At 39.0% G+C, this 22,300-nt stretch overlaps 1 protein-coding gene and 1 non-coding gene across 6 annotated transcripts in view; both read left to right on the forward strand.

Annotated features, from left to right (window-relative positions):
* Window positions 1-22,300, forward strand: part of PPP2R5A (protein phosphatase 2 regulatory subunit B'alpha) — a 183,345-nt gene that overhangs the window by 82,634 nt on the left and 78,411 nt on the right. Inside the window, exon 1 of one of the 5 annotated variants that reach the window (XM_089909472.1) lies at window positions 6,655-7,675. The exons of 1 other annotated variant lie outside the window; for it this stretch is intronic. In XM_089909472.1, coding sequence (XP_089765598.1) covers window positions 7,492-7,675 — 184 coding nt within the window. In that variant the 5' untranslated portion in view covers window positions 6,655-7,491. Of the gene's footprint in view, window positions 1-6,654; window positions 7,676-7,695; window positions 20,615-22,300 lie in introns of those variants that run through there. 3 more of the 5 variants (XM_022593431.3, XM_089909480.1, XM_089909464.1) reach the window with 3 other exon arrangements.
* LOC115803113 (U6 spliceosomal RNA) lies at window positions 13,375-13,478 on the forward strand. The gene has a single exon (XR_016390922.1). It is a non-coding gene; the product is annotated as a U6 spliceosomal RNA (small nuclear RNA).

The raw sequence follows: 22,300 nt of genomic DNA on the forward strand, positions 1-22,300 counted from the left end.
GTGCTCCCTTAGGGTCAACACCCTTAGGGTTCATAACAGGCCTCATAAATTGGTGATGGTGCTTGTTTGGTCCATAGCATGACCAACCCTCCTGGTTTGCCCATACATGTGTGCAATAATACAATGTTTCCTCTGGTGCATATTCCCTGCTTTGTTTCCATAGTTGAATTTTAATTGATGTGAGCTCTCCCCACTGATGGTGAGCTCCATGCAGTCAGCCTTGTGTCACTCATGGCTATTTATCAATCACCTGGAATGAACCAGGCATGTTATAGGAGATTAATGAATATTTTTTGAGTGAATGAATAGGAAACATTGGGCACCATTATATCTCTTGATAATCTCATTTTCCTTCTAAGTAACAGGACTTCAGAGCTCTACATATACAAAAATTTTAAAGTGCTGGGCATCTTATGGCAGTGACAGTCCAATCCATTCAATTTCATTTTTGGTGAATGTCTTTATACAGAATGAATAAAGAGAGCTTGAATTTTCACTGATTTTTACAAGAAAAGAATAGAGGACCCCAGAGATGCTAGAATACAAAAAATTGCTCCTGGACATGACAGAAGTCACTGGGACCAAACTCCCAGGGGAATAGAGAGGCGTGTCACACAGATGAGAGGGACTTTAATAGAGAATCTTGTTTGATCTCTTTTTGCCAGATTCTTTATATGAATAACGCTTAGTACACAGTAGGTGTCAAATTTATGGTGATGATTATATATACACACCCAGAGACACACACAGTTTTTTTAAAAAAACTGTATCCTCTGGTATAGAAGTCAAAGCTTAGGATCTGAAAACACTGGAGAATTTCCAGTTCAATAATTCCTGAAAATCCCATAGTACTACTAGCATTGCTTCTTCAAAGCATAAACACCTCCTGATATTGAAGATACAAGGTCAATTTCTTAGATTTTCAAATTAATTATATTCTGCAAGTTTGAGCCAAAATAACAAGCCAATAAGAGAGAACGTATTGCTGGCATGCAGCTGCTAGGTATTTTAAGACAGGGACTTCTTCAAAGCTTACTACATGCTTCCTCCAGGCAGATGAAAGAGGAAGACCACTTATAGGTTTATATAAAATCTGCATATGAGTGGAACATTAAGGAGCCATACAGTAGTTTTGTAATCACTGCTCCTCAATATATACCCAGAGAGCAGTCCTGTGTTGAATTTAATCTTTGCTTGTCTTTGCCCATTCACCTCCAGGTCAAATTCTGACAAGGTGTGGCAAAATATATTCTTCTGTTGCAATGGAATTTTTTCTTTTTTTTTTTTTTTTGGTAACATATTGTGTGAACTAAGTAAATTCATTGACTGAGATACGGAAATTTTTTTTTTTTTGGCCACGCGTCTTGCCGGATCTCAGTTCCCCAACCAGGAATTGAACCCGGGCCATGGCAGACCACCAGGGAATTCCCTGGAAATCTTTTTAGTGATGAAGAAATGTGGGAAATTAGTTTCTTGAATGGCAAGTATTCTTTTCTGTTGTTGTTCTTATACATATGAAAACTTCATTTTGTTTCAAGGCTCACTTCAAGCATTACGTTTTCTGTTAAATTTTCTCTGACTCTCTCTTCACAAACCAAATTTGCTCTTCTTTCCAGTATGTTTACACAACACCGTAGGAAACATTTAGGGTATAGTCTTTGATTTGTCATGCTGTCTGTCCTCACTAAATTGTAAGGTCCATGCTTTATTTATCTCTTCATTCCTAGTGTCTGGCATATTGCCTGGCACATAGAAGACACTTGAAAAATACTTGCAGTTGAATTAAAGAGTGGAGAGTTCGCCAGTATCAGTCTTTTAAATCCCACTCTGCAAGGACAAGAGAATACAGCATGAGCTGAGCCCCTTCAAACTATATCCTGGTTCCTCATCTAGTATACAGGTAGGATTGGGCACACCAGGGGTTATTGAACATTTATGATTGCAGCCCACTTAAGATGGGGCAAAAGATCTCACAGCTATAGAAAAAGGATTCAGAGATAATCATAAAGTATAAGTGTACCAGCATGTTTTGGGGGGATTAATAATAACTCTGCTGTACCAAGAGCTCACATTCAATCCTTCTGCAAGTCCTATGTAATCCTCCTCTGAAAAAAGTCTCCAATCTAACCATCTCTACCGCCAGACTACTGACCTAGTCTAAATTCTTGATTGACCAAGACAATAGCCTGTGTAATAGCCAGCAACAAACTGATTTAATAATGACAAGCTTAACTGTAAGCAATTTATAATTAAAGCAAAAATGGCAGCAATTGAAAACCATGACTACGGATCTTGTGCTGTTAACAAAGGACCCTTCCTGAAAATTGCAGGAATTCCAATCATCTCAATGTGTACTTGTGCTTGAACAGTGGCCAGAAAGACAACACAGAATTAGAGTCCCTGAAAAAAATCTAGAAAAGCGCTGAGTTTAGTTTATGAACCAAGTGCCTATAAGCTTTGACGACTTGCATAGTAAGTTATTGGTCAGAAGATCTCATTGTACATAGAAACAAAAGTCTCCTGTAAGATATGAAAAAAAAAAAAAAGGACTTTCCAATTTGGATCAGTTTGAAGGAGGACCTTCTTGGTCTACCTGGGGTCAGGTACCAACTTGAGCTGATTAGCATCTAAGGTCCCTTCAACTTTCATATTTTGTTGATGCATAGCATGTATATATAAATATCTGTTACATGATGAATTAACGAATAAAATAATGAATGAATGAATAGCTATGAATAAACCTGTAAGAACTCTGGAAGGTTCATTGATGGATAGAGCAGTGGTTTTCAAACTTCTTCAGGTGATGAAATAACTATAAATCATGTAGCTTTTGGTGGAACATCTAAAAATGTGAATTTATTAAATCTTAAGAGAGTAAACCTATTTTATCTCTGGAAGCACATATAAGAATCTGAGAGCATTGATTCCCTCCCAGGAGGGGACCTGGATTTTGGGAGACAGAAATGGGAGTGAGACTTTTCCTGTTACCCTTTCATTCTTTCTGAATTTTACATAATTTGAATGTATTTAAATAAAAAGGAGTGACATATTAAAAATTAAAATTTTTATGATAAATCAGATACTATCTTGATTTAGATCCCAGTATAGTAACGCAATAGAAAAGAATCAAACTTTTAAGAAAGATGTAAGGAAGAAATTTTATTTTATTATATTTTTGTAAATTTGGAAAAGACCACTACTATTTGACTCTGCAGATAAAACACATTTGTTTGGTGTTCTGTTGGAGCACAGTTTGGGTATTATGGCTCTTAAGGAAAGAGAACGTTGACAGCCAAAACTTTACTTGGACATGCTTTAGAGAATTTCACAGTGATTTGAAAAGAATACTCTCCCTGATGCACTCTTTAAAAAAAATATTTCTTCTATTATTCTTGAAATTGAAAGCATAAATAATATGCTCAGCCATCAGAGGTGGTGGAATTTTTTTCCCCCCTCCGATGCACTCTTTAAACCATTAAAAGACTGTGATTTTGCTTTGTGGATATTGTTGTCTCACGAATTACTTATTTTCCCCAGCAAGCTAGGTATTGTAAATAAAAGAATGAGATCACTAAGCATATTTATGCTTATGGACTAAGGAATTCAAGTCATGTGGGGATAAAGTAAACCAAAGAATTTGCAGTGATGAAGCCTTGACCTCTGAATCACATATGGGTCTTCACATATGGGAAAAGGCAGGAGTGATACAGCATGGAATCATCCTTGACACTCTTCCTGTGTCAGAGTTACATACAGATCAGCACTGAGATTGCAGTTTTCTGTTAGATGATTATTAGTGAACAAATCTCTATTTAGGACCCAGATACCTTATTTACTTAAGATAGTACATGGAAAATAAATGTTCAATAAATACATATGTCTACAAAATTATCATGTGCAAAATATTCACTTTCCCAAGTGCTTTGTTTTATGTATCACATTTAAAACTCATGTCAACATTGTAAAGAAGGCTGGTTACTTATTTTTTTCCGATAAACAAATGTGGAAACTAAGACTCAGAGAGGGTGAGTGACTCGACAGGCCCAAACTATTGATAATTAATAAAGTCAGGCCTTTTGATTCTTTGGCTATTGTATTCTCCATCTCCCCCAAAATGTCTGGTGACTTCAACATGGAATGCCATCCTTCTCTCTTCTTAGGCTTTGACTCACTCTTTATTTAAAATTTTTCTCAAAATTCTTCTCCAAGAGGCTGTTTCAGAAAGCCCTGACAGTTTTGCTGGTTCCAAGCCTCCCAATAATTTGTTTCTAGTATCTATTTTCTATCTATTCTACTTGGTCTCTATTTTCCATTATTTATTATCTATCATATTCCAGTATGAATTTTAGCTTTATTGGTGTGCTCTGCTATTTATTTCCCCTTCTTATCCTATGTAAATGCTCTTTATTATAAATAGTACTACCCTTGACTTTTAGACATTTATAATCTATTCTAAATAAAATCCAGGTGACTAGATAATAGTAGTTTCAAACTTTTGTGTGCATAAGAATGACCTAGGGAGCTTATTAAAAGTAGATTTCTCAGTGTTTTTCCCGTAGGTTCTGATTCTGTGTGTCTGGGGTCAGGTCCAGGAATCTGCATTTTAAGTAAGCACCTCAGAGGATTTTGATGCAGGCGATCCAATGATCATGCTTTCAGAAACCTTGTTCTTGAGAACTAAAAATTAGACTGTTACATACTGCATATCTATCCTTTGTTCAGTAAAAGATACATAGGTATAAAATAACTGAGTTCTTGCTCTCTTAGTGTTTACAGACTTCCAGGGGAGAAAGAGCAGAGTGCCTGCCATCTCTGACATTATATGATGACAGACCCTGTGAGTGTTATAGATAATAAATGTTATAGGAATGTAAAGAAGAAAGGCATCCCTTTTGGCCAGATTATCATGAATGGCTTCATAAAAGATAGGGGTTGAGCTAGGGTTAGAAAATACAGTTAGGTCTCAACAAGATGGGGAAAAAAATTATTTCAAGATGTTGGAGCTGAGGGTCAAGGAAGCACTATACTTTTAGGGTATCAGTATGTGGAATGATGTGTCTATATTGAAAAAGAGTGTGTGTAGGGACATGGCACGATTTATGCCTGGAAAGACAGCCACAAGTTAGATTGAGAAGAGCCTGGAATTGGGACTTTATTCTGTAGGTACTGGATGGCTCTTCACACATGCCAATAAGAAAATTTGGCATTTAAAAAGACTGATCTGGCAATGAGTTTGAAAGCCCTGAACTATATTTGGTGGGTTGGTTGTGCAAATTGTAAGGAAGGCTTGGTTTGAACGTTTGTGAAGGTAGATTCAACACGATCTGGAACTTGATTTGATGAGGAAGGTGTCAAAGACGCTGCTGAGGTTTGAACCTCCTTGACTAGGAGGCTTGTGTACGATTTCACCACTCAGTGAATGTAAGGAAGGAAATATTTTAAAGTAGTGTTTGGTTTTAGATCTGGAATCCAACTTCCTACCCAAAGTTGGCATCTTCGGTACATATGCATCAGATAGTTTTGCTTAAATATATGGCAACCATTTTAATTTTGTCGAAAGGAAGAGGTCTGGGGCTTGTGGGAGAGAAATGGTGATTGGGGTCCGCCAAGCCGCAGAGAAGACAGACTGTTCAGCTCACTTATTTTTATTAAGCATCATTATACAGAAAGCGCCACACAAAAAAACTAAGATGACCAGTAGTCCCTGTCCTTAAAAAGTTTAAAATCTGGATGGAATCTACAGGGGATCCCAGTAAGAGTAAATGGCAAGCCCTCAAATCCACAAACCACAGATCAGCCAATTTGTACTCCTCCTGTTGGAGCAGCTGAAGGCCTCCGGCTGAAGAAGAGTGAAAATTAGTAGGATACTAAATTGGGAATGATAAATCTCTTCCTGCAGGGTGTGGATCTGGGAAACTCTTTGCAGTAGTGTACGCCAGACTGCCCAAACTCGCGGTAGAAGAGCTCTCAGGAAGTGCAGTGCTAGAGCCACCAGAGAGCTATAAATTTATCCCGTTAACTTCCAAGTGCGCGGCTTAGGGCAGGCGAGGCTCCAAGGCCCGCCCACAGGGGCCAGCACCTCGCTCTGATTGGACAGGTTCATTTCCTCGCCTTCCTCCGTGGGACTACTTCAGCCATCAATCACACTGCTTGTTCCACCCCTACCAGGCCTTTGCTCCACCCCTTTTCAGTGATGTAACACCTGGCGCTCTTTCGCGCCCCAGCCCTCAAGCTCTCCACCAGTCGCTTCAGTTCCTCATTGGCCAGTAGAGAGGGGAGGGAAGGATGGGCGCAGTTTATTTTGTTCTCTAAACTCCCTCCTCTAGTTTCCCGGTCTTCTCATAGGCTGTCAGGAGCGCAATTATAGCCTGGAGCTGTCGCGCAGGCGTGCAAAGCTGATCGCTGGTGGAGGGGCACCTCCCCTCAATCATTAGAGTTAGTTACACTGTTGTGACGTGAGAGTGGCACTCCGCTTGTCATCCTCACTAACGATTGGCTGTAGCCGAGGTCCGTCATACAACCACGCCCCATTCCTCTGCCTAACCTCCCAGTTTGATAGCCCTTGCAGGAGGCCAAGCTTCACCCCGTTGCTGCCGCTTAGCCCTGCGATTGGCTGAGGGAGCTGGCGTGCTTTCCCACCCCCTACTCCTTCCCGGGCCTCCGAGAGGCTGGCGGGACCCCGCGGAAGTTGTCAGTCAATCTCCTCCCTCCCCATCCCCCGCGCGGTCCCTCCCCCTGGCCGCGCGCCCTAGCGCGCGCGCGCACACGCACTCACACTCCCCCCTTGCCTCTACCCAGCACCTTCTCAAGTTGTAGCGGTCGCCCGCCAGGGGTTCCCTGTGGGCTGCGGAAGGGCGCGTGGGGGAGGGGGTTCGGACTGCTCGGCGCTTCGAGGAGCGAGTGTGTGTGCGCGCCCAGGGCCGGGGCGGCGGTTCACGGGAGATGAGGAGTCGGCGCTGACAGGGAAGAGCGGACACCGCGGCGGTGGCGACAGCGGCTCGGAGGGGACCCGCGATGGCAGCGCCTCGGGAGGAGGCTCCAGGCAGGGCGGGCTGCGCTAGCTGCGGCCACTGAGGTGCTGGCGGGCCGGCCGGCTGGCGACCCGGGCTGCAGGGACGAGAGGCGCGTTCGACGTCCGCACCCCAGCGTCCTCGCCTCAGTTGTCTAAACTTCGGGCTCCCGTCCACCAGCCCTCCGAACTCGGAGTCAACAACTTCTTCACCCCCCCTCTACCCCCGCCCTCGCCTCCGTCAGCCCCGGGAGCTCGCCGCGCGTCGGGGACCAGGAACCTCCGGTACTGAGATGTGGCCGTGAGGCGTCGGTGGGCGGCTAGGAGAAGCTCGGCGGCGCCCGGGAGCGGGAGGGCAGTGCGGCCGGGGGAACGGGGCGGAGGGGCGCGAGCTCTCGGCGCCTCTCCCCCGCCTCCTCCTCCTGCTGCTGCCCGTTCCGTGCAAGCAGCAGCCGGAGCTGCCAAGCACCAGGGCCGTGGTGATGTCGTCGTCGTCGCCGCCGCCGGCGGGGGCTGCCAGCGCCGCCATCTCGGCCTCGGAGAAAGTGGACGGCTTCACCCGGAAATCGGTGCGCAAAGCGCAGAGGCAGAAGCGCTCGCAGGGCTCGTCGCAGTTCCGCAGCCAGGGCAGCCAGCCGGAGCTGCACCCCTTGCCCCAGCTCAAAGGTAACCTCTGAGGGCGCAGCCCGGGGAGGAACGTGGGGGCTCGCCTCCGCGCCGCCAGAGTCATTTCTTCATTTCTTTCTGGGGGTTTCTTCTGCCCAGCTGGGGCTCGGAGTGTGTGAGTCGCGTTCCTCATGCTTCCTTGGCGTCCTCCCACCCCCTTTGATTCAAACAGGTTTGCTGTTAAGAGCCTTGCTTTTCTCACTTCTTGGTTCACCTCAGCTCTTCCGGTCTTGGAGGAGGTCGGCACCCCTCCCCACCTGCGCGCTCTTTTAGCTGCCCTTGCGACTGGAGCTCTCCTCTTGCGGCCCGAGGGGCAGAGTTCTTCACTCTTCTTCCCCGAGCCTTGCCCTTCCCCATCTTGCTTTAACAACCTGTCTTACGTTCCGACCTTCCCTTTCTGAGACCTGCCTCCTCTTTTCGGCCACTCTTAGCCAATCCTTTACTTTTCCAATTATAAAGCGCCTGTACGCACTCTCTCCCTAACTTTCCTTCCCATTGATGGTTCCTAAGAGTCTTACAGACCAGGAATCCTAATGCACACACCGGTTAGGAGTTACCTGGCCTTTAGATTTATCTATAAAGAAAAAGCCTAAAAAATCTGACCAGTGTAGTGTCTTACTGGGTCATTAGATTTAAATGTTCCCTTTAGCCCAAAGAATAGAAAGACTTAAAATACTTTATCGTCTGAGAAGATACACACGGTAAACTTGGAGAGGTGTTAAGGAATAGATAGTGTCGCTTTGCAGTGGAATGGGAACTTAGTTCGCCAAGCAGTGATTCCAGGGACTTTGTAGGTTTGTACAGTAATTCAGATTGGTATCCGTGTCAATGCCTTGCAGGAGAACTTGGCACTCCTTTTGGCTCACTCCTTTTTCCCACTAGGTTTAGAGGATTAAAAAAAGAAAGAAAGAAAGAAAGAAATTGGTTCCTGGTGTTCTAGTTTATTCTTTGTGGATTACTACCTTTTAATTTTATAATTTTAATGTCTTTGCTTTTTATGAGATAGGCATCATCATGGAACAAGATGATAATGGTCCTAAACATTCGAAATTTTTTTTTGACAGAAGAAACCTGATAGAAATCTAGATCATCTGTTTTGCAAGGCCAGGAAATGAAAAGTTCATACTGAAATAGATAAATGTTCAGCAGGTTTTTCTATTAGTTTGAAAAAGCTCCAGCATCCCCTTTAAGGCCAGTCTGGTTCTGATTTGTCTTTGGGCCTATGAATCCAGCCTTAGTTTGGCTAAGAGTCTAAAGAAAACCCCAGATCCAATCACAGTTGACCTGCAATAGCTCTGGAACCGCATTCAGATCCTACACTGCCCTGCCTCTTGGGGTGCTTCTAAATTAAAGATATCCCACAGCCAGAATCAAACTGACTTTTGAAAGAAGGTTTTATTTAAGATGTGTAGCCTGTGGTACTGCATTTATCATTTGCTATTTTGCATACAAAAATTGTGAAAATTTACATAGCATAGTCAACGGTAGACCACAATGGTAGGCATTGCCAAGACTAATACTTGAGTGATGTCATAGCTATAAAAGAATATCATCTTACCTATTAGGACATTGAACTACTATTCATGAATTTAAAATTTTAAGCTTAACTAAAACAGATATTTTTACCTTTTTAATTTTTTTTCATTAAATTGGCAAATTGTTTTTGCAGTTTGAAGGTTTGGTGCTAGTGTTTTTCTTTCATGTTTAATTTGCTTTTTAGTAAGATGTTCCTTATATTGTCTTTTTTAATATAATATTTACTTATATTTAATAAAAATAATTGAATATTAGATATATGGTTGCTTCAAGCCAGGAGATGCACTTTTAATATATTTTGTTTTTAAAAGCCTAGCAAAAATATGCAGAGTCAGTATTCATCCAGGTTTCACGGTGTATAGTTCAACAAGTTGAAGGTGTCATTGAATGTTTTATTTATAGTGTTTTGCTCACTAGTAGAGAAAAAAATAAAATTAGAACTTTAGTCTTATTCTATATGTTTTACATGAAAATATAGTGTTTTTTATAAGCAAAGTTACGTATTCAGGATAAATTTATGTAAATTTAATTGAAGAATAAGATTCTTACTTAGATTACCCACTAGGAAAAACTACTTGTACTCCAGATGCCAAAATGCTTGAAAAGTGGTTTTTTAAAAATTCAGTTGCTTCATTTGGTACTTTGGCAGTGTCTTTGATACCACAAAGTTGAGTGCTTTTTCTGTCAGTAGTAGTTTTTTCCATTTGTGGCCTTAACAAAAACCAGTGGAAAGCCCTGTAATACATGTATGAAAGAGAATTTTTCTTCCTGCTCTGAAATATAATCTTGCTGTGGAGTGATTCAATATCTGTGGCCATCCAAAATCTTTTAAGTGTTTATGCCAACCTGCTTACGTTACACTTTGTCCACATGAATCTAAACTGGAAAGGTGCCAGCTATTTTCCTTAAAGCATGCTATGGGTAAAGAGTAACAAAATAATGCCACTTTTTAATCTATAAGAAGTTATTTGTGTGAAATAATTTAGTAAGTGGGTTGCAGGATTTTAATGGTGAAAATGTTCAGAGAAAATTCTGTTTTATTACAGAAAGTATTTAAAAAACAAGCCTCGTTAAAAGGATGTTTTAAAAATGGGAAACTGTTATGTGGGTCATCAAACTTAACTGCCTTATATTTTATAGCTTAAAAATTTTTTTTTTCCAAAATACTTGAAATTTCTTATGTTAATTCTGTAAGTTCCTCTGAGAACTAGGTATTAGAAAATAAAGGTAGGAACATTCTGTCAATCATTTGTTTCTGTATTTAAATTTTCATTAGTATAGTACTTAATTTTTCTACCTTAAACTTTTCGTCTGGTAACCAACAGTTAGGAGACTTTTAACTTAAAAAAAAAATCAGTTAATTGGAAGCTTTTCAGTCTGTTTAACCTTTTTTGTGTAAGTCTCTAGAAGGATTGGTTTGGTAAAATAGTAGATGCCATACAGTTATATAACATTTAGCATTTACAAATTATTTTACACTTTTATTTATATTTTTAAATTATAAAAACAGTTATTACTCATAAGAAGTGAAATAGTCCAAAGTTGTATAACATCTAATCCCCGATAGCCCTTGCTTTTTAACACCTAAGGTAATATTGTGACAATCCGTAGCTCAATGTATTTTTACAAAAATTATATTTCATTGTGTTATCCCAGCAACTCTGTGCAAGACCAGTATTATTCCCAGATGAGAAAGCTGAGGCTTAAACAGGTTAGTTTCAGGCCTGTGATTACTTATCTGGATGGTGTTGCACCTGACACCAGTGCCCAGGTTAAATGATTTCAGTATTTTTGCTGTTATCCTGCTTTGTGAAATTTGAGCAGTATCATAGAGTTGGGTCATCGGGGTCAGCCCTGGGTCAAAGGTAAAATTTTAATCTTTCTGAGTTGCTTTCCTTATCTCTAAAATGGGGATAATACCTTCTATCTCCCCAGGATTTGGGGGATTAAGTGAAATAATGTAATTAGTGCCTAAAAATAGGCAAAGAATGTTAGTTCCCATTCTCTTTGATATTTGAAAATCCAGATCAAAGGTATTTTCTAAATGAAGGATTCACATAAATAGTAAACTTTGCTAGTGTACTTAATGTATAATTTGTTTATAATCAGTTTTCACATATGATTTATGTGAAATGAGGTGAAGCTGTAACATCAGCATAAGTGTGGATGTGGAAATAGGGTAGAGTGACTATTTAAAATATTGAAAGTTGTAGTTAGAAGTTTTTTATCAAGCAGAGAAATTGAATTAACCAGTAGAGTTGTATAGATGTGCATATCTTATGGGAGACAGCCAGTAAATGGCAAAGAACAGAATGAAACTGGCTTTGAGATTGAAGTCCCCTTCAGATGAGGTAAAGAACTTACCAAGTTTCCTCAGTTTCTTGGTTGGTATGTTCTTAGAAGCTGGGTCCCACTGGAGGTATTGAGTCCAGTAACAGTGGTGCTCATTTGAAGTGCTTTGCTTACCTATAGGGGAAAGAAAAATTTGTTTTTCTTGATGTATGTGGTCTTTTAGGGTATCTGGAACAAGAACAATGACACGATTTGAAATTTCATAACTAACTTAACTTTTTTGTGCTGGTGAGGGACACTACTGACTGAACTTTTAAGGTTTATAGATTTCTTTCAAAATTAATTTCATTCCATCTAAACCCAAAACCTGTTTTAGTAATTGGGGTGGCAATAAAGGAGAGTTGAAATTCATCTGAATATGTTAAAAATGTTTGTTTACAAAGGGATATAACATTTTACCTATTTTAGGACTGTCTTCTGGAAGTAATATTATATTTCTTCTGGTAGACTTACTTTTAAATTTTTAAACACTTTTTAAGGATATACTTCTAGAGAAATTAATATAGTGTCTGTTGCTGGCCTTCACATGAAGGAAAAACTTCCATTTAAGTCTAATTTAACATCTTCAGAATTCCTATTTAGGGTCAAATTTCTTTTTCCCCCAATGTTATTACCTCCTCTGATTCTTAATTGAATTTTGGATCCTTTTATGAAGTGCCTGTAAAGTGAGAATCCAGTAAAATGTATTTAAGTAAAATAGTGTGATCACTGGGATAGAGTACCATCTTGTAAATAGTACACTTAAACTGTCTTCCTGTATCATTGATGAGTCACAGTTGCTTTGGGCTAGTTGTTTAACCCCTTTGACCTTCAGTTTAATCATTTTTACTTGTAAGAATAATATTTTCCCCTGATAAAATCACAAAAATGAATTAGTCTTTAATGAGGTATTGCCTCTCTTTGGATGACAAAGACAGGTCTATCAACAAAAATCATACATTTGGGAAATAATAGATTGTGTGTTTTTAAAATTTTAACTTTTTAAATTGTAAAAAGCTGGGGATATAAACTACCTTATTTTTATTTTATGTGTTTAGCAGTGTTCTCAACCCTGGCTGTGCACTTAGAGAGTTTTAAAAAACATCAGTGCCTGGGTCCTACCCTCAAGTGATTCTAAATAAATTGGTCTAAGGTAGGATGCAGGCATTTGTATTTTTGAAAGCTCCCAGGATGATTCTGATATGCAGCCAGGGTTGAGAATCACTGGTTTGGCATTATCTGTCTATTGATTTAATTCATTAATTGAGACTTTGTCCTTTTCTCTGGATACTCGTGGCTCATTACCCAGCCTATTAACATTTCCTGCCCTCACTTCACCTCGTGCTATTTACTTTTCACTCTCTTAACTTTGCTGCCCCCTGTGGCTAATCAGCTACTTTCCTGAAGGGGATAGTGCTCTTGGATTCTGGAGTTTTAGGTGTGATGAGTTGATTCTATTGGATTTTACTGTAGTTATCATAATTAAAAATCAGCTATTATCCTTTGATACAAGGTGGTCACGTTTTTTTTTTTTTTTCTCTCTGTGATTTTCAGAGCTGTGGCTGAGCTGTCAAGTAAAAATGAGAACATATGATAGCAGTTTGCCTAGTTTTAATCCCATCATTCAGGGTAGCATGATAATCCCAACCAATTTGGAATGTAAAGCTGATATTTGCTGTATGTTCACAGCATTGTTCTGCCTCTTGAAGATTTAGAACTAATATTACTAGTGTATATGTTGACTATTAGATGTTGAACAGATGAGATATTGTTGATCATAACTGTTTTTGGTCATGCCTTATATTTATTTAGCGTCAAGTAATGCTTTTCTTGTGGTTGCTTTGGCAGCACATAATACTAAAACTGAAACTATTGAAGATTAGCTTGATTCCTGCCCAAGGATGACACACAGATTTGTGAAGTATTCCAGATTTTTGCAAATAAACAGGGCATTTTAGAAAGAAAAAGAAAAAGGAAAAGGAAATGTTTTTCGTCGGAGTGTTTTTACATCTATCATCTTAATCTTGACCACAGTTTTTTACTGAAGGTAGGGCAGCAAGGACCTGGGGCCACTTATATTCCATAACTCTCTTTTGTCTTTGGCCTTTCTGCTATAACCAGTTTGAATGATACCTGTATTTGTTGATTTGTTGTGCTGAGTCAGTGTCAGTTATGAAGTGATGTTCTCCATCCAGAATGAGATGGTAAAATTTTTGTGAAAGCAGAAGTTATCTGTGTTTTCATATCCTACTATAGTGCCAAATACAGTGTTCTGTGCATAAAGAGTGTGGCCATGTAGGCGGAGTCACTGTTTTGATTAAGAAATTACCTGTTGGCCCTCCCTCTACACACATCCCCCGTTATTGATTATGCTTCCTTCCGTGGTGTTCTGGGCTATCTACCAGCAGATGGGTTCTCTTCTGTTTTGTGTTTTGTTTTAATATATTTGTGCCTAAATCTGATTCAAAGTTACGAATTTTGGGTTTTCAGTACCATGATAATAAATAGTAAATGTAGGTTTGAAACAAAGGATTTTTTGCTGCTGTATTTGTGCTTTGCCAGTGACTGGTTTAAGTGACGTGTAACATTATTGATAGATTTATTTCTAGGAAAAGTATTGTGTAAGGTCTGTGTGGAAAAGTAATACTGGGTTGACTTCCAGATGTGGACAACTATGTAAATATCGGGTAAACTGAAATAACTAGTTTCCAGTAATTTCTAAATTTGAGGCTCAATCTTTATTTATAAGGATGTCCTTGAAGGAGATGAAAGGAACAGATTTTAAATATATAATTACTTTCAGTGCATTATTATGTAATAGGGAACCTAAATGCTTTACTGAAAGAGTTTTACATGACAGGCTAGGTTTATGTGAAATAAGCTCTGCTTGTCTGGGCAGGATATTCACTGATGAGCAGTTTCAAACCACTTTTTATATATATTTTTGAACTTTTCCTTGAAGGAATTTGTTTATGTGGTTTTTTAATGTAATGATGAATTTTAGAAATCCTGCAGTTTTGATCAGATTGCTTAAAGAAATCTATTAGGATTTTTTTTTTGTAGTTTGCCAAATATGATAGGTTCACATTATAAAATTCAGAGAACCTATTTCTAACTTGGATACTGAAGGCAAGGGATTTCTTGGGAACTCACTCCTCCTACTGGAATGGTGATGCTAACTGCATTTACTGTAACATTATTGTGATGTTATATCTAGTTGAGCCTTCCAGTGCTGAATGGGACCTCAGAAGTCATTCTGGTTTAGCTTTCATTAGGAATGAGTTTCACTCTTGTTCTAAATAAATAGCTATCTTGTCATTTCATCAGAAAAGCTTTCATTAAGGTAGGGAGAAGAAGTACAGGGTTTTTAAGCTCTTAGATACTCTCTCAGATTTTGCTTAGTGAGGAAACTGCATAAACGATAGTTAAAAAGATGTTAGGTGTATGAAACTAGAATTTTTAAATGACTGGGCTTAACTTGTAGTACAGGATAATAAAATATTAAATATAGCTTTAAAAATGATACATTTTCTCTTTTTAATTGGATTTGCCTTTGATTCACACTCACTGATAACGGATATTCCAGAATTATAGCTGTTACCAGAAGATGATGATGATTTGAACTCATAGTTAATCCTGTGCCTCTAAATTGATAAAGTCAAAAGGATGAGACAGTTTTTGTCATAAGCTCTGAATTTTGATTTAGCAAAACTGGGTGTTTTTTTTAAAACATAATTTTCCAAACAGACTTTTCTAAAGATAAACATCTGCTGAAGTCATAAGTAAAATAAAATATAATTTCTATAGGAATATATATTTGCTTTTTTTTTTTTTTTTTTTTTTTTTTGTGGTACGCGGGCCTCTCACTGCTGTGGCCTCTCCCGTTGCGGAGCACAGGCTCCGGACGCGCAGGCTCAGCGGCCATGGCTCACGGGCCCAGCTGCTCCGCGGCATGCGGGATCCCCCCGGACCGGGGCACAAACCCGTGTCCCCTGCATCGGCAGGCGGACTCCCAACCGCTGCGCCACAAGGGAAGCCCCTGCTTTTTTTTTTTTTAACTTGTACTACTGTTCTTCTTATAATTAGCCAGAGGAAGAAGATTTTGTTTGCCTGCTGTGAAACTAGATACATACTTTGCTTTCAAAATCTAGTACAGAAATATTTTCCTCTTTGATGTTCATAGTGCTTAAATTTTAGGTGAACCATTGTAGAGATTAAAACTTTTACTCAGTAAAGCGAATAAAATGATGAATGCTTTTTCTTTCAAAATTAAATGTCTTTAGGGGCTTAGAGTCTGGTGGGATAAATATAGACATGTAAGCCGGTGGTTTCAGTTAGAGACAAGTGCTGTGATAAGAGTAAGCAGTGAAAGCCTAGGGGAGTGTGTGAGGGACCCAACTCAGTTTTGGTATGTGAGGAGAGAGATCAGGGAAAGCTTCCTGGAGAAGGTGACAGGTAAGCTGAGACCTGAAAGGCCAGATGTGTTAGACCAAGACACATGGGTTCTAAGAGGTCCACCTAAAGGACAGTATGGGCAACCCCAGAGGTAGGTGAGCATAGCGTATGTTGGGAACTGCCAGCAATATATGTGGCCGTGATAAAGAATATTATAATAGGGAACTGGCTAGAGAAGAGACTGGAGCAACAACTAGTGTCTAGGTACCAGCCTTGATGCCATGTCCTGCACTTACTCCTGACAGTTGTGTGAAGAGTATATTGGGAGATGAGAGTGAAGAATCCTAGTTAATGCTGGCACAGTAATCCAGGCAAGAGATGATGGTGGCCTTATCTAAGTGGGGATAGGTGGTATCACAGGGGGACTTGGTGAGAGGGAAAAATCAATGATGATACATTTCTAACTTGTGCAACTAGATGTATGGTAGCAATTTACTGAAAGGGAAAAAGAGTGGAAGATCTGATGTGGGAGAAGACGGACAGGTTGTCTGTGGGACAGGTTGAAGTGCCTGTGGAAATAGAAGTGAAGAGTCTAGTAGGAAATTAGATATTTGGGTCTGGAGCTAAGTAGAAAAATCTGTGCTAAAAATAAGAATTTAGGAGCTTTAGATTAAAGGTGGCATTTGAAGAGATGCAACTGCTTACTGAAAATGTATATAGAATGAGAAGAGGGCAAGGAATACCATCATTTAGATGATGATCAAAGAAGAAGGAGCAACAGCTTGAGTGGAAGACAGGAGAGAGTAGAGACAAGGCAGTCAAGGGAAGAAAATATGTTTTTAATTGGGAGTGGGGTGAGGCTAGTAACAGTGAGAAGAACTGCTAACAAGTCAAATAAGAATGGAAATGTTTCCATGGGTTTGGTAGTCTTCAGGCAACATTTGTGACTCTAGAGGGGTTTCAGAGGATTGATAGACTTGAAACCAGACTTCTCTAAGGAGAATTGAGGAGTGAATGGAAATTGGGAAAGCTAAGTCAGTAAGTATGGACATCTCTTTCAGGAAGCTTGACAATTAAAACAAAAAAAATGTATCACTGGCTGCTGGGTGGAGAATGGATTGTAGCAGAACAAGATTTTTAGAAGGAGGATCAGTTAGGAGGTTGTTTTAATAGACTAGATGAGGCATGATATGGCTGGGGCTAGGGTGGTAGCAGTAAAGATGGAGAGAAAGAGATGTATTCACAATATAACTAAGCTAGGACTTGTTGATGAATTGTTTGGGGGAGATGGACAGGCAAAGGTAGGAGCCAGAGATGTTTCCCAGGTGTTTTAGCTTGGACAGCTGCGTTGCATAGGTCTACCACCACTGAGAAGGAATACATTAGAAAAAGAACCAGATAAAGAGGGAAAATCCAGAGTTATATTTTAGAGATTTTAAGTTTGAGATGTCTTTTGGAAACCTAGGTATAAACATCAAATAGACTTTTGGATGTGTGAATCACAGAGTGCCCATTGGTAATTTCTATGATTTCTAAACATTCATTAAAAGATTTTCAACGGGGCTTCCCTGGTGGCGCAGTGGTTGAGAGTCCGCCTGCCGATGCAGGGGACAGGGGTTCGTGCCCCGGTCCGGGAAGATCCCACATGCTGCGGAGCGGCTGGGCCCGTGAGCCATGGCCGCTGGGCCTGTGCATCCGGAGCCTGTGCTCTGCAACGGAAGAGGCCACAACGGTGAGAGGCCCGCGTACCGCAAAAAAAAAAAAAAGATTTTCAGCGTTGTTTATTAGAAAATGTTCATAGTTTGGGATGCTGGCCACTTGGTCTTTTGGGCAAAATGGGATTATATATTCCCCATTCAGCGGAATGTCTGTGTATAAGACATTGCGCAGTGGCAAGATGTCCTTGGTATATGTGTGAGGTAGATTACAAAATTTGTTGGGACAGGTTCATGAGTAGGGTTAGTTACTTAATTGGCTGTTTTCTGCCTTTAGACTATGAGTAAAGTGCTCCAGGACCTGAGATCCATATCTTCCTTCCCAGAATTTAGGCAGTCAGTACTTGGTTTAATATTTATTGAATGAAATAATGAAGCAAATGCTATTAAATTGATTTAAAGAAAAACACCATTTTGTGTCATTCACAAATTTATAATGATTTATAATTGAGTAATAGTTTACATACAGCCCCAAATTTAGCATTTTGTTGATGAAGAAACCAAAACAGGTAGGTTATATTCTTGTGCAAGTCATTTATAGCTTCATCTTCTCAATTGATTCGTCCTCTGTAATATGAAACCAAGTTGTGTATTGTCTGCACTAAAGCAAAATTAGCATGTTATTTTCTAACAGTGCAAAGGAGAAATATTTGTAGTTGAGAGCCTTACAAGAGAGATAATGATTTCTTTTAGGTCCTGGGCAGGTACTGAAAGTAGGTTTTTGTAAGACCCTGTAAAGCAGAGGATCTTTATTTTTTAAATTCTTCTGGTATAAAAATGCTTCATTGATCTTTGCAGGTCTCCCTTTTAGCACAATTCTTCCCTTTTTAAAGTAATGTAAAGTTTTTCTGAAGAAGAAGTTGGAGAACAGTTGTTTTATGAATGAGTACTGAGAAACAAGATGAAATGAACTTTTAATCACTCAGCACATTTGTGTCAGAGCTAGATTTATAATTTGGAGTCTCTACTCACTTAAAGTTATAATGATAAGTAATTAGCAGCTTTGAGGAATTATGGAATTATTGTGGAATATCAAGACTGATTAGATTCTACTTATTTTTGCTTCTCTGTTCTATACACAAGCTATGTACACAAAGTTTTTGAAAACTTTTTTTTTTTAAACTATGACCACATTAACATAGCACTGTCTTTCTGATCATTATTTCCCAATTCAAGGGAGGAAAATAAATTGGGGCAAGATAACTGAGACTTGGATATAAAAGTCAATTGGGCCAATTCATCTATCACTCTACTGATTTTATTCTCCTGAAAACTGAGAAAAACTGGAATTAGACAATATGTCATCTCTCTAAGTAGTTTTCTACATACATTTGTGACTAAATTTGAATCCAAAGTGGAAAGAAAATAGCAAATGTAACAATGAAATGCTTTTAAGGTGCATTTAATTTTCACAGTCATATTTCCTTCATAGGAAATTTCTATCATTCATGCAGGAGAGGTAAAAATAACCTAGGTTTTACTTAGCTACCAGATACCCAGACACTGATTTTGGTATTTCATATATTTTGATAATTCTGTTTTTAATTTGAACCACCTGTATAAGCTTACACATAATCATATTTTGATATTTTGAGAACTTCTTCTTTTTAAAAAAAGATCTAGAAAAGTAGCTTCTCCTGTGGAATAGGAATGACTATTTTAGGATACAGTACTTGCTGTGAGTCATGAGTGAGTCTCAGTTTTCATGGTTTTCTAAAATAAAGTCATATAAAGACTATGCAGTGAGAAATGTCATATTCTTAACTACCCTATTTCTTGTATAATGGCTTTATTATTTTTGTAAAAACTTACAGACTCACTCTTAAAAACAAGTCAATAGAAAGTAAAAATCCCCAGGCAGAGGAAACTTCTAAAATTTTGAACATCTTCCTATATTTTCCCATTAGTGAGATCATATAATGTATGTTGTTCTATAACCCATTACTTTCACTTTAATAGAATACTATAAATAGCATGTTTCTGAAAGAAAAAAATTAAAATCTATTAAGAATTGTTTCTGATTAAACTATTTTTGGAAATACTGAGTCAAATCATTTTAAACCTTGATTATGAAAATTCCTTATGTTAAAAGGAGAGGAAATAACTTCTAAGAGTACTGTTGTTTAATTTTAGGGAGATTATACATGGATCTCCTAGAAAATCTGATTAAAGAAATCCATCATCTCAGAAAATATCATATACAATATTTTGTATATAATTTCAGGGTCCTTGGATTTGCAGCACCACCGCCATGCTGAAGCCCGTCTCTGGTCAGATGGAGGAGGGAAGTGGGTGGGTTGTTTTGTGGCCCTTAGACCCTGCTCTAGAGACTTGAACCACCTTGTTAAAGTAGGTAATCCTTTTCCTTTTCCTAACACAGCTAAACACCTAAACAGCAGGTGTTTCTTAGGAGTTGCAGGTAGAGTTAGCTGCACGATGGAACCTCATCACAGCTATGGAAACCATCTATAAAGATCTGTTTTAAAACACTTCTTGTTCCCCAAGGGTCCCAAATGAAACAAAGATGCTTCTAAAAACCTTTATTTAATGAATAGATTTTATATACAAATTGAATTAAATAGATGACACAATATTCCATTTATTCTTCTAGGAGACTGTTTTTCAGTATCTGCTTCTCAAGGTTCTACATTCCAAGAAATCCATATAACATGCCCCACTAGCTCATCTTCATTTCTTGTTCTTATCTTCTTTAAAGTGGTGTTTTTTTTTGTTTTTTTTTTTTTGCGGTACGCGGGCCTCTCACTGTTGTGGCCTCTCCAGTTGCGGAGCACAGGCTCCGGACGTGCAGGCTCAGCGGCCATGGCTCACGGGCCCAGCCGCTCCGCGGCATGTGGGATCCTCCCGGATCGGGGCACGAACCCGTGTCCCTTGCATCGGCAGACGGACTCCCAACCACTGCGCCACCAGGGAAGCCCCTTTAAAGTGGTTTTGATAACAAGAGGTAACATACTTTTTGAAATAAAAATTGAACAGTATATTTTAACCCTTTTGTAGTGTAGTAGTTGTGAATGTATTTGCATTTGAATGGTAATTGAGTAAAGCATGTAAATATTTATGCTTTTTAAAGTTTTAAATAGTATTCTAGGGGTTTTCTTAAAATGGTATACATTTGTATATTAGAATGCATTATCAGACTGGTAGGGTTCATGTATTCAAATTCCTAAGATGTGATATCTACAATTTTTCCCACCATTTTCAATTTTAATGAAATCATAGACCCTTACCTAAGTCATATTTAGTTACAATGCTGTGAATCATTTGTTAATAAACGTTTCCATTGTTATCTTATAAAAGCTTGATCCTCTGAAGTTTCAAATAAAAGCTGATTTTAGACTCTTAGTTATTAATGTTCTAGGGGTATTGCCAAAAAAAGCTGCATGTCCTATATTCTGTGCCAGTCTCTTAAATTAGAATCTTGGATTGCATCCTCAGCATGTCACTGTAGTGGTATTGCTGGGTTGCTATGATACGGTGCTTGTTCTGTAATTTGTAGCACGAATCTTATATGAGAGCCTACTTTAGATTTCAAGTATGTGAGCAACAGTAATAGGGAATATGTTATCTTTTTTCTTTAAGGAAAATTATACCTATAAAACTTATTTCTGTTACAAATTATGATATCTAGTACTTCAAACTATTCTTAGATGTAAAATAGAGGATTAACAATGAACAACTTGAAATAATTTGGTTATCCCTAAGAAGTTTAGTTTATCACATTGACTTTTATGGAAATGGACAAGAAATGGAAGGCTTTATGATAATGAATATTTTAAAATTTTAGTGTTCTTGATATTTGAGGTCTTGAGAGAAATGAATATAGACTAGATTTTCTGGTAAGATTCATTTGAGACAGTACCAGCAAAACTATATTACGAGGGAAAACTCAAAATTATCTTACTGTACTGAATTTAATATTTTTTTATTCAGTGAACTGTTATTAAAACCAATACTACATAGCCATGTTAATAAACTATTATTATCTCTTTTTAAAAAAATTTATTGAAGTATAGTTGATTTACAAGGTTGTGTTAATTTCCGCTGTACAGCAAAGTGAGTCAGTTATACATATATATATTCTTTTTCATATTCGTTTCCATTATGGTTTGTTTGGTTTTTTTTTTGCGGTACACGGGCCTCTCACTGTTGTGGCCTCTCCCGTTGCGGAGCACAGGCTCCGGACGCGCAGGCTCAGCGGCCATGGCTCACGGGCCCAGGGGCTCCGCGGCATGTGGGATCTTCCCAGACTGGGGCACGAACCCGTGTGCCCTGCATGGGCAGGCGGACTCTCAACCACTGCACCACCAGGGAAGCCCCATTATGGTTTTTTTTTTTTAACATCTTTATTGGAGTATAATTGCTTTACACTGGTGTGTTAGTTTCTGCTTTATAACAAAGTGAATCAGTTATACATATACATGTGTACCCGTATCTCCTCCCTCTTGCATCTCCCTCCCTCCCACCCTCCCTATCCCACCCCTTTAGGTGGGCACAAAGCACCGGAGCGGATGTCCCTGTGCTATGCGGCTGCTTCCCACTAGCTAGCTAGCTATTTTACGTTTGGTAGTGTATATATGTCCATGCCACTCTCTCACTTTGTCCCAGCTTACCCTTCCCCCTCCCTGTATCC

Source organism: Delphinapterus leucas, chromosome 1 (assembly GCF_059928025.1).
Source record: "Delphinapterus leucas isolate spDelLeu-1000000601 "Yukka" chromosome 1, BTC_Dleu_Yukka2, whole genome shotgun sequence".
In the NCBI taxonomy this organism is placed as follows: Eukaryota; Metazoa; Chordata; class Mammalia; order Artiodactyla; family Monodontidae; genus Delphinapterus; species Delphinapterus leucas.